The sequence below is a fragment of the Eleutherodactylus coqui genome, chromosome 6, assembly GCF_035609145.1.
Source record: "Eleutherodactylus coqui strain aEleCoq1 chromosome 6, aEleCoq1.hap1, whole genome shotgun sequence".
NCBI classification, from domain to species: domain Eukaryota; kingdom Metazoa; phylum Chordata; class Amphibia; order Anura; family Eleutherodactylidae; genus Eleutherodactylus; species Eleutherodactylus coqui.
In genome coordinates, this window is record NC_089842.1 from 31,763,864 (window position 1) to 31,775,186 (window position 11,323).

At 39.3% G+C, this 11,323-nt stretch overlaps 1 protein-coding gene across 1 annotated transcript in view; it reads left to right on the forward strand.

The window, feature by feature from the left end:
* LOC136572034 (phospholipase A2 inhibitor and Ly6/PLAUR domain-containing protein-like) overlaps positions 1-10,246 on the forward strand; it is a 54,205-nt gene extending 43,959 nt beyond the window's left edge. The window contains exon 5 of the mRNA XM_066572653.1: positions 9,976-10,246. Coding sequence (XP_066428750.1) covers positions 9,976-10,172 — 197 coding nt within the window. The 3' untranslated portion in view covers positions 10,173-10,246. The remainder of the gene's footprint in view (positions 1-9,975) is intronic.
* The last annotated feature ends 1,077 nt before the right edge of the window (positions 10,247-11,323 follow it).

Here is an 11,323-nt window from a genome sequence, read left to right on the forward strand (position 1 = left end):
CGTATTACAAAAAGTTATTCTACGATATAACTATTTTTTTTTTCAACTAATCACAGGGACGGAAAAAGTCTATAGAACTAAAGCTAAGCCCTTTTCACAGTAACAGACTAAAATATAGATGCTTTATTAGGGATATATTAAAAGACATAAATGGGCTAACACACAAACAAAAAAATATAAACCAGTAAAGTCCGTAACTTTTTGGTATATTACTGGCCTCCACTCAAAAACCAGATGTGTGTGGGGCCAGATAACAGATCAGTGCTACAAGCAAGTAGTAGGAAGAGCTTAGTCACTTCCTAAACTGGTAAAGATCATACAGCATCAAGATTTGGAGGTATGATGCTCCTCTAACTTGGTATTGAAGTGCTGTAATGATCTACTAAAGTGATTGCTGTCTTAGACAGTATCCAACATAGGGACGTGTCAATATCTCAAACTCTTTAGCATCAATCACGGGCAATGAGAAAAAGTTTTCCTATAATAAGGATTTTTCACAATCGGACACTCATAGTCGGAGTGTGTAAATGAACTGTGCTCGACGCGTTTCCCCACAAGAAAAATTGTGGTTCATCAGGAGCTCAGATGAATTCGACAGGCATTCGTATAGCACTGTTAGTAGTAATGAATTAACCAAAGATGTTTAAGATGAAGTCAGATAATCCAAGTGGTGCAGTGACTTAGAGACAATCTGTGTGATTGCTCAGTATGTCAGATGCATAGAAGCAAAACTGCATGTTAGGCACCAACTAAAGAGATACAGGTATACTCCCAGCATTAGTATGCAGAGTATGGTCTCTCTGCTCAATCTTAGCTAATGGGGGTTTGTAAGTAGGAAGTCTGAGAGATATTGGCTCAGTATATTATGGAAACTGCAGCCAGAGTATATGCTCCCTGAGTAACAGAGAGCTATAAAGCTGTAAATCTGGATGCAGCATCAGCTTGGCAGTTTCAATAATAGCCCAGGCTCATCAAGGACTGTCTCATCTTGATGATATAACAAAAATCAGATGAGGATGTTAGGTATATAGAAAATGGTCACTATATAAGTGTGGCCACCTCTATAACCAGACTAAACTTCAGACCTAGGCTGAAAATATAGACTTAGTTTCAAGTAGTGTAAAGAGCCTTCCTGCATGCTACCAGGTATAGAGTAGCAGCAGGTTTCTCTGATCTACTCCTTCCTACAGAGGATAGTTGTTATGCCCATGCATCAAACTGTCACAAAGCACCAAAGATAAATAAATAAATAAATAAATAAAGAGGTAAAGCCTGTGGCTCTGATGGTGAGCCACAGGGGTAATGCAAGAGTGTATGTGTCAGCCTCTTATATACTGATTACTGGACCGCCTTGATGGGAGGAGAGTAATAAGTGAGCCAATCAGCGGCTCTTAAAAATAAAGGGGACCCGACTATGCAAATATCCATGCTGCAGCTCTAATTAAAGTGTTTTGGATGTGAATCCAAAGTTGTAACATGCTTATCAGCATGTTACCGGCAAGGGGGTTAAGTAAAGCAGTGCATAGCGGTGTCTGATCGCTCACCGCTATGCCAGATTATTCAAAAATGATGTTAGTAGCTCCTACCAGCATAGGAGGCTACTGCACATGCGTGTGACATCATCACATGGTCACATGATCGCAAGAATGGTCACATGACCGCCAGGAAGGTCCTGGTGGTAAAAGATGGAATGCAAGCCCTATATGGATCAGAGGGCAACCACAGCGACCAGAGCCAGGATTCAAAACATTTAAAGCTGCTAAATAAAGGTGTATTTGCAATGTTTGTACTTTCCTTTATGTATTATAATTTGTAAAGGACAAATATGGATGGTACCCATTATGAAGATGTTCTTTCAGGTAAGTATGCAAATCCAGTAATATATAATGGTACTCAAATGCAGAATAAGTATAATGCCACACCAATACATGTTTAGATGCTCTGATATCGAATATGTACACCATAATAGGATGTACAGGCTGAAAGAGAACATGGAACGGTCTATTCGGAGGAGAACATATTAATAGATCTTTATCCGGGGAAAAGGCACAAATACTGACAATTAATCCAGGAAACAATTAAAGCATAAACTTTCATTGAGGCCGAGTGGATTCAGACTGTTCATACGAAATATCCATGCCGCTTCTTTTTGTAACAGCCGCTGGTCCACATTTCCCCTTCTCCCATGTGTGCGTAACAATTCTATGCCTTGGAATTTTAGCGTATTTGCATCACCACTATGCGTTGACCAAATGTGGTCCGCTAAAGGTGTAGATTCTCGTCTTTCTATGTTTCCTATGTGGCCAAGTATCCTGCGCCGGAACTGCTGTATCGTCTTCCCTATGTAGTTTTTTGGGCAGGGGCAGGTGGCCATGTAAATGATATTACGAGTTTTACAGTTAATAAAATCTTGGCACTGGAAAGTCCGGTTGGAAACAGCACACGTGAAAGAATTAGCTTTTAGAATGAAGGGGCAGGCGGCACAGGTATGGCACGGAAAAGTGCCTACTGGTCTGTTTTGACCTAACCAAGTCAGTCTGGATTCGTCAGGATGTAAATGGCTTTTGACGAGATGATCTTTTAAATTATGGCCTCGTCTGTAAGTAATGCATGGTTTCGTAGGTATGTAATCTCTAATATCCGGATCATTTTTGAGAATGTCCCAATAATGAGATAAAATCTCTCGTATCTGCCCCGAAGCTGTATCAAAGGTGCCTATCACTCGTGGAGAATGTTCAATGGCCCGTACTCGTGGTGTTAGTAATGTAGTACGAGGCTGTTGAGATGCATATTGATAGGCTTTCATGACTACTTCCTCAGGGTACCCCCTTGTTGTAAAACGTTTCATCAGTTTTTTGCTTTCTTGGAAGAAGGAAGCTTCGTCCGAACAATTACGACGAAGACGAAGGAACTGGCCCTTAGGAATACCGCGTTTCAAGGGTGTAGGATGGTAACTCTGCCAGCCCAATAGACTGTTGGTAGCAGTCTGCTTCCGGTGCAAAGTTGACGAGATGGTACCATCCTCGTTCTTAGAGATCCGAAGATCTAGGAAGGGTAATGATGTCGGGTGGATGTCACTAGTGACACGTAGATTTAAGGTGTTCACATTTAGTGCATCAATGAAGGTCTCCAAAGATGAGGGAGTCCCCTTCCATAGAACGAGGATGTCGTCTATATAGCGTAACCAGAGGATGATGTTGTCGGACCAGAGTGGATTATTATAAATGACCCTTTCCTCCCACCAGCCCAGGTACAGATTAGCATAAGATGAGGAACATGGCGTCCCCATCGCTGTACCCCTGAGCTGGTGGAAGTACTCGGAGTCAAACACAAAATAATTGTGCTTCAAGATGAATTCGAGTAGGTCAACGACACACTGGTTATGGCTATTGTAATGTGCACCCCTTTGTTGGAGAAAGGAAGACACTGCTGTCAGACCGCCGTCATGAGGGATGGAGCTATACAGTGCTTCAATGTCTAATGATGCTAGGATGACATCGGAATCGATTGTAATACCATCAAGAATACGCAGGACGTCCATCGTATCTCTAACATACGATCTCAATGATAGAACGTATGGGCGCAAGATCTTATCAATGTAAATGCTAACATTCTGGGTGAGATTATTTACCCCCGATACTATAGGACGTCCCTTAATAGGGTTAGTACCCTTATGCACCTTTGGCAGTGCGTAAAACGTAGCGATGGTTGGAGTTGGAGGGTACATGAAACGGTATTCATTGGTATCAATATTTCCGGCAGCCAATTCCCGTTGTAAAAGGTCACGCAGTAGGACCAAAAAGGAGTTTGTTGGATCACATGAGAGAGTACCATAGGTGGAGGGATCATTCAAAAGTCGGCGGCACATGTCAATATATTGTGATCTATTAAGAATCACAATATTGCCGCCCTTATCAGCTGGCTTTACAATAATCGCAGGATTTTTTTCGAGATTTTTAAGTGCCTTAGTTTCCCCTTGTGTCAGATTAGAACGTGGACCTAAAAAGGTTTTCAAAGTTTTAAGATCATTTTTTACCAATCTCTCGAAGATGTCTATTTCCGGACTATGTAGTGCCGGGGGGTTGTTTCTACTGGAAGGTTTAAGGTCCGTAAAAGGACCCATGCCTTCAATTCTCATATTCTCATTCTCGAGATCCTGTAGAATCTGAAGGCCCTGAAGATCAGCCAAATCTAGGCCCATTTCTCTGAGTCGTTCTTTATCTTTGATGGCAAAAAATTTTTTCCATCTTAATTTGCGGGTGAAGAGGGAGATGTCCTTCGTCCACACGAACGGGTCAAACCGGGTCGTGGGGACGAAGGACAGCCCCCTCTCCAACAGGCCCAGCTCCTGTGGTGTAAGATTATAATCAGACAAGTTGACAACTTGCAACTTGTCTTCAATGGGAATTAGGTCCGTCTCAGATATAGTTAACATGTTCGAGTTCGTTCCTATGTAGTCTCTATGGTCCGGGTGAGGGATTGGGGGAAGAGACAGAGTAGAGGATGTCAGGGGGGGGGTGATGCAAATACGCTAAAATTCCAAGGCATAGAATTGTTACGCACACATGGGAGAAGGGGAAATGTGGACCAGCGGCTGTTACAAAAAGAAGCGGCATGGATATTTCGTATGAACAGTCTGAATCCACTCGGCCTCAATGAAAGTTTATGCTTTAATTGTTTCCTGGATTAATTGTCAGTATTTGTGCCTTTTCCCCGGATAAAGATCTATTAATATGTTCTCCTCCGAATAGACCGTTCCATGTTCTCTTTCAGCCTGTACATCCTATTATGGTGTACATATTCGATATCAGAGCATCTAAACATGTATTGGTGTGGCATTATACTTATTCTGCATTTGAGTACCATTATATATTACTGGATTTGCATACTTACCTGAAAGAACATCTTCATAATGGGTACCATCCATATTTGTCCTTTACAAATTATAATACATAAAGGAAAGTACAAACATTGCAAATACACCTTTATTTAGCAGCTTTAAATGTTTTGAATCCTGGCTCTGGTCGCTGTGGTTGCCCTCTGATCCATATAGGGCTTGCATTCCATCTTTTACCACCAGGACCTTCCTGGCGGTCATGTGACCATTCTTGCGATCATGTGACCATGTGATGATGTCACACGCATGTGCAGTAGCCTCCTATGCTGGTAGGAGCTACTAACATCATTTTTGAATAATCTGGCATAGCGGTGAGCGATCAGACACCGCTATGCACTGCTTTACTTAACCCCCTTGCCGGTAACATGCTGATAAGCATGTTACAACTTTGGATTCACATCCAAAACACTTTAATTAGAGCTGCAGCATGGATATTTGCATAGTCGGGTCCCCTTTATTTTTAAGAGCCGCTGATTGGCTCACTTATTACTCTCCTCCCATCAAGGCGGTCCAGTAATCAGTATATAAGAGGCTGACACATACACTCTTGCATTACCCCTGTGGCTCACCATCAGAGCCACAGGCTTTACCTCTTTATTTATTTATTTATTTATCTTTGGTGCTTTGTGACAGTTTGATGCATGGGCATAACAACTATCCTCTGTAGGAAGGAGTAGATCAGAGAAACCTGCTGCTACTCTATACCTGGTAGCATGCAGGAAGGCTCTTTACACTACTTGAAACTAAGTCTATATTTTCAGCCTAGGTCTGAAGTTTAGTCTGGTTATAGAGGTGGCCACACTTATATGGTGACCATTTTCTATATACCTAACATCCTCATCTGATTTTTGTTATATCATCAAGATGAGACAGTCCTTGATGAGCCTGGGCTATTATTGAAACTGCCAAGCTGATGCTGCATCCAGATTTACAGCTTTATAGCTCTCTGTTACTCAGGGAGCATATACTCTGGCTGCAGTTTCCATAATATACTGAGCCAATATCTCTCAGACTTCCTACTTACAAACCCCCATTAGCTAAGATTGAGCAGAGAGACCATACTCTGCATACTAATGCTGGGAGTATACCTGTATCTCTTTAGTTGGTGCCTAACATGCAATTTTGCTTCTATGCATCTGACATACTGAGCAATCACACAGATTGTCTCTAAGTCACTGCACCACTTGTATTATCTGACTTCATCTTAAACATCTTTGGTTAATTCATTACTACAAACAGTGCTATACGAATGCCTGTCGAATTCATCTGAGCTCCTGATGAACCACAATTTTTCTTGTGGGGAAACGCGTCGAGCACAGTTCATTTACACACTCCGACTATGAGTGTCCGATTGTGAAAAATCCTTATTATAGGAAAACTTTTTCTCATTGCCCGTGATTGATGCTAAAGAGTTTGAGATATTGACACGTCCCTATGTTGGATACTGTCTAAGACAGCAATCACTTTAGTAGATCATTACAGCACTTCAATACCAAGTTAGAGGAGCATCATACCTCCAAATCTTGATGCTGTATGATCTTTACCAGTTTAGGAAGTGACTAAGCTCTTCCTACTACTTGCTTGTAGCACTGATCTGTTATCTGGCCCCACACACATATCTGGTTTTTGAGTGGAGGCCAGTAATATACCAAAAAGTTACGGACTTTACTGGTTTATATTTTTTTATTTTTTTTTTCAGTCTCGAAGTATAGTACCAATTGAGACTGTAGAGGTGGTTTGGAACATCTATCTCTCTTGTGTGATATCAGAAACTGTGGTCCCTGATGATATAATAGGAATAGGGATCTCCACATTATTATAGCCGGTGTGAACTCGATCACTAGTCGACTTGCAGAATATGCTGACAGACTTCTGCAAAAATATGTTTTATCGCTCCCTGCTTATTTGCGGGATACGAGCCATCTATTAGAGTTGATCAGTGACTTTACGTGGAAAGAAAGCTATATTTTTTGTACTCTTGACGTTGAGTCACTATATTCAAATATTCCACACAAATTGGGTCTTTTGGCTATAAAAAATTTTTTAGATAGTGACCCCCTTATGCCACCCAATCAAAAAACGTTTTTATTAAAAGCGGTTCAATTTATATTAAAAAATAATTATTTTTTATATAAAAAAACATTTTATTTGCAAACGCTTGGAACAGCGATGGGCTCAAAAGTCGCGCCGGCCATAGCAAATCTTTATATGGGTAATTTCGAACAAATGCGTTTTTTAGATCCTAATATTATATTTTTTAAAAGATTTATAGATGACATTTTAATTATATGGGATGGGTCTTTAGATAATCTTAATAATTTTATCAATAATCTTAATCAAAATAATTTAAATTTGAAATTTACTAGTACTGTTAGTTATGATGATGTAATATTTTTAAGGCATGAGAATAGTAAAATTATTACAAAAGCAAATTTTAAAAAAGTTGATAAAAACTCGTACTTAGATTTTAGAAGTTGTCATGCTAAAAAATGGAAACAGAATATACCTTATGGACAACTACAGCGGATTAGACAAAATTGTACATTGGATTCTGATTATGAGGAGCAAGCTTTAGTTTTAAAAAATCGTTTTAAAGAAAAAAACTACCCAGTACAAATAATAGAGGATGCATACAATAAATTAGATAATAAAAAAAACGGATAGAGTAGAAAGGATAAGTAAAACACAAAATAGGACCATTTTTAAAAATCCACCTTTTATCACCCGATACAATAGTGATCATGCGGCAATTAGGAATATTTTTAAAAAACACTGGCCAATAGTTTTGAATGACCCTTTTTTAACGGACCAACTTGAAAAAAAACCCTTTGTTAATATTCAAAAAAAATACATCGATACAAAATTTAATAGCACCGTCTGACCCTGAGAGGAAAAGGAAAAAATTAATAGCTATAGATTCTGAAAAATCGGGAAATTACAAATGTATGCGTAATAAATGTAAATGTTGCTCAGTTATCTCACACAATAAAACTCATATAGATCACAATAAAATAAAAATACCCATTTCTGAACACCTTACATGTAGTTCTACACAAATTATTTATTTAGTAGAGTGTCCTTGTGAGCTCAAATACATAGGTAGAACCATAAATAGTTTAAAAAAACGGATCAGTAATAGAGATGAGCGAACGTGCTCGGCCACGCCCCTTTTTCGCCCGAATACCGCGATTTCCGAGTACTTCCGTACTCGGGCGAAAAAATTCGGGGGGCGCCGTGGCGGCACGGGGGGTAGCAGTGGGGAGTGGGGGGGAGAGGGAGAGAGAGAGGGCTCCCCCCTGTTCCCCGCTGCTACCCCCCGCACCGCCACGCCTCTCTCCGACCCCCGGCGCCCCCCGAATCTTTTCACCCGAGTACTGAAGTACTCGAAAATGGCGGTACTCGGGTGCGTAAGTACTCGAAACGAGTACGTTCGCTCATCTCTAATCAGTAACCATAGACGAAACATAAAAAATAATCTAAGGGTACATAGCCTATCCAAACTTTTTTATGATGTCCATAATGGGGACTTGTCTTTAATGAGAGTCACAGCGTTAGAAAGGATTGAAGTAAAATCTATTACTGTATTGAGAAAAAAAGAAATGTTTTGGATACACCGCCTCAATACACTAACCCCCTTTGGACTGAATGAACTTTTAGAAAAAATTTAGAAAAAATTTAGCACATTTATTTTTCTTTTATCAATTTATTAATTATTTATTTATTATTAATTAATCATTATTGCATATTGTGTTGTTGTAACTTGTTTCCGTAGGGTCTTTACATAAATTATTAATTTATTATGATTATTGATGGTATATTAATATATTTTTATATATATATATATACACACATTATAAATTTTATTCTATAAGTAATGAGAATATTGATGCACAATGAGAATGTTTTTTAAATACTATTTCGTTTATAGCAACATTAATACACTATAATTAAGTGTGGCTAGATGCATTTAAATTTGATTTTGACCGTACCGTGTTCTCGGTCGCTTTTAAATAAAGTTTTATTAATGAATATATGGAACGCTCAGAGCGTTCCATGTGATGTAGTTCTAATTGTTACTACCAGTGACGTAATTGTGGGACGGGAGGGGTGTTTCCCACACCTCCTACCTTGCCCTTGGGAGCAACCTTGATTGCTGCTTTGAAAGCATATGGAAGCATGTGAATAGACTATTTAAAGACCTGCTTTGTAATACTTGTATGTATGTTTATTTTTGAGCTTGAAAAAGGCGATTGTACTTGCCGAAACGCGTCGCTCGTATTTATGTAAATAAATTTAATTATATTTACACTTTTCATCTTTTGTCCCGACGAGCGCAAAAGCAGCTTTTTTCTTTTACTATTGCCGTCTATCAAGCACCGGACAGGTGCTTGCTTGCTGTGTACTCTTTTGCTGCTCTCCGTCATGCTGCGGATGTGGGATTAAAAGAACCTGTGCAAAGTCTTCCTGGACATCGGTGCCGACGGGGTTTATCAGGCTGATTTCCCCGTCAGGCACCAGGTGAGTAAATATTGGCTCACTGTTTTAATCACCTGGCGCGTCCCTGACCTACTCTTAGGGATCTACACATGATTCTAGAGTAATTGTTAAATTAGTGTACATGCCATGATATTTTAATAATTTATTCAAGAAAACTTAATTTTTAGTTCTTTTCGGTGATTTGGTATAATTCTTTAGGACTTTTTCTGCCGCTGTGACTAACACTAAACTAATGAACTACATAGTCCTCGACTGCCTATTTGGGGGCCAGTAAAAGTATTTGCTGTTACTAGTATGGCCAATTGAAGAAACAGGTTTTCAGTTTTCACATGCAAACATTTTATAGCTTATTGGGTGTTTAAGCGAGGTAAAAAATAAATACTAAAAATAAACCTCATTTATGAAAACCATTTATCAGAAATAAACTGGCCAATCACAGCCAAACTTTTATTTCCAGGATAATTTATGAACAAGCTGTATTTTGATTGGTTGTTAGGGTCTATAAGGCCAGTGTATGTTGTACAAGCTTCATTTATGAGGCCTCATATTGTGGTATATGACATCTTTGTGTATCTTTGCAGGATCAGGCTCAAAAGCCTCATCAGCCTTGCGAGGGTGCGCAACAAAGTCCTTCTGTGATCATGACAGCCTGTTCTATTACGGTGAAGAATCAATAATGAGAGTTACATTTACCTGCACCAGTGGTGGCATAAGTGCCCATAAAGTCGTCCTGACTCCAGCCATTCTGTGTCTTCTACTGCTGAAATTGTTCCTCTAACAGTTGTAAAGGATCCTGAAACAAGAAAAGTTTACAGGATGGAAGATTTTATAGGATTCCTTTATGGTGTCAGGTTTTGATCTTAATAATCCTTGGCTGGAAAATATATTGGCTAATACATTAATAAACACTCGTTTGCTGTATTTAATCCTTTTCATATTCTCTAATTTTGCTCTTCCTTTTCAAACACCTTCCACTGATGATGCAATAATAACTTGTGAAATGACTCCTCCCCCACTTCAACAAAAAAAACTACCTTTTCTTCTTTATCTCTGTAATCTCATTTTAGTCTTATATGGGAGACAATTGCAAATACTGTAAACAGAAAACATCTTAACCCCTTAATGACCTCCCATACATCTTTTGATGGCGTCCGTTAAGCAGCTTTGTTCTGCACCCCACAATCTACCACATATAACACTTCAGGCAGTGGTCGGGTGGTACCCGGAGCAGAAACTTTTTTGTCACCCCCCTACTAAAAGAAGGAGAGACAAGATCCTTACAGTTGCAAGTGTAATTTTTTGGAAAAGTTTTCTGCTAATTTTGAAATCGCATCATCAAAATCAATTCCTTTCGCTACTTTGTTTTCACATGACAAGATGGCTAAGCACCGAGCCTGACTCATCGTGGACCTAAGATGTCTTGATTAATTTTAGTTTTGAAAGACTCCTCTCACACAATGCTACTCAAACACATAACATTAACAAGAATCTTAAGGCTAAAGTTATAGTCACGGCTCACCTCCTCCCCCACACTGCACGGGTCACAGTGCATGCTGGAATAGTCTCCCGTAGAAATTATTAGGTCAGCTTCTGTCCATTGTGTGAAAGGCCCATGAGTTCTGCAGTAAAGCATCTCTCTAAATGCTGTGAACTGCAGTAAAGACAAGATGGCCGCCCCGTAGTCATATAAAGACAATAGAATACAAAGAAAATTAAAAAAAGTTAAAATTCAATATGTTTCACTATCTGGTTTTCCTTAGTGAAAAGAATACAGATGATACATTTCCTTTAAGGCTTCCCTGAACCATCAATTTTTGGGTAATTCCACCACAACCCCACCCAAAAAAATGTATTTAAAAAATGTCAACTTTTTTCTAACCAGCAAAATAGATTTTTGGGTGGTGATTATTTGTTTACTTATGTTTGGCA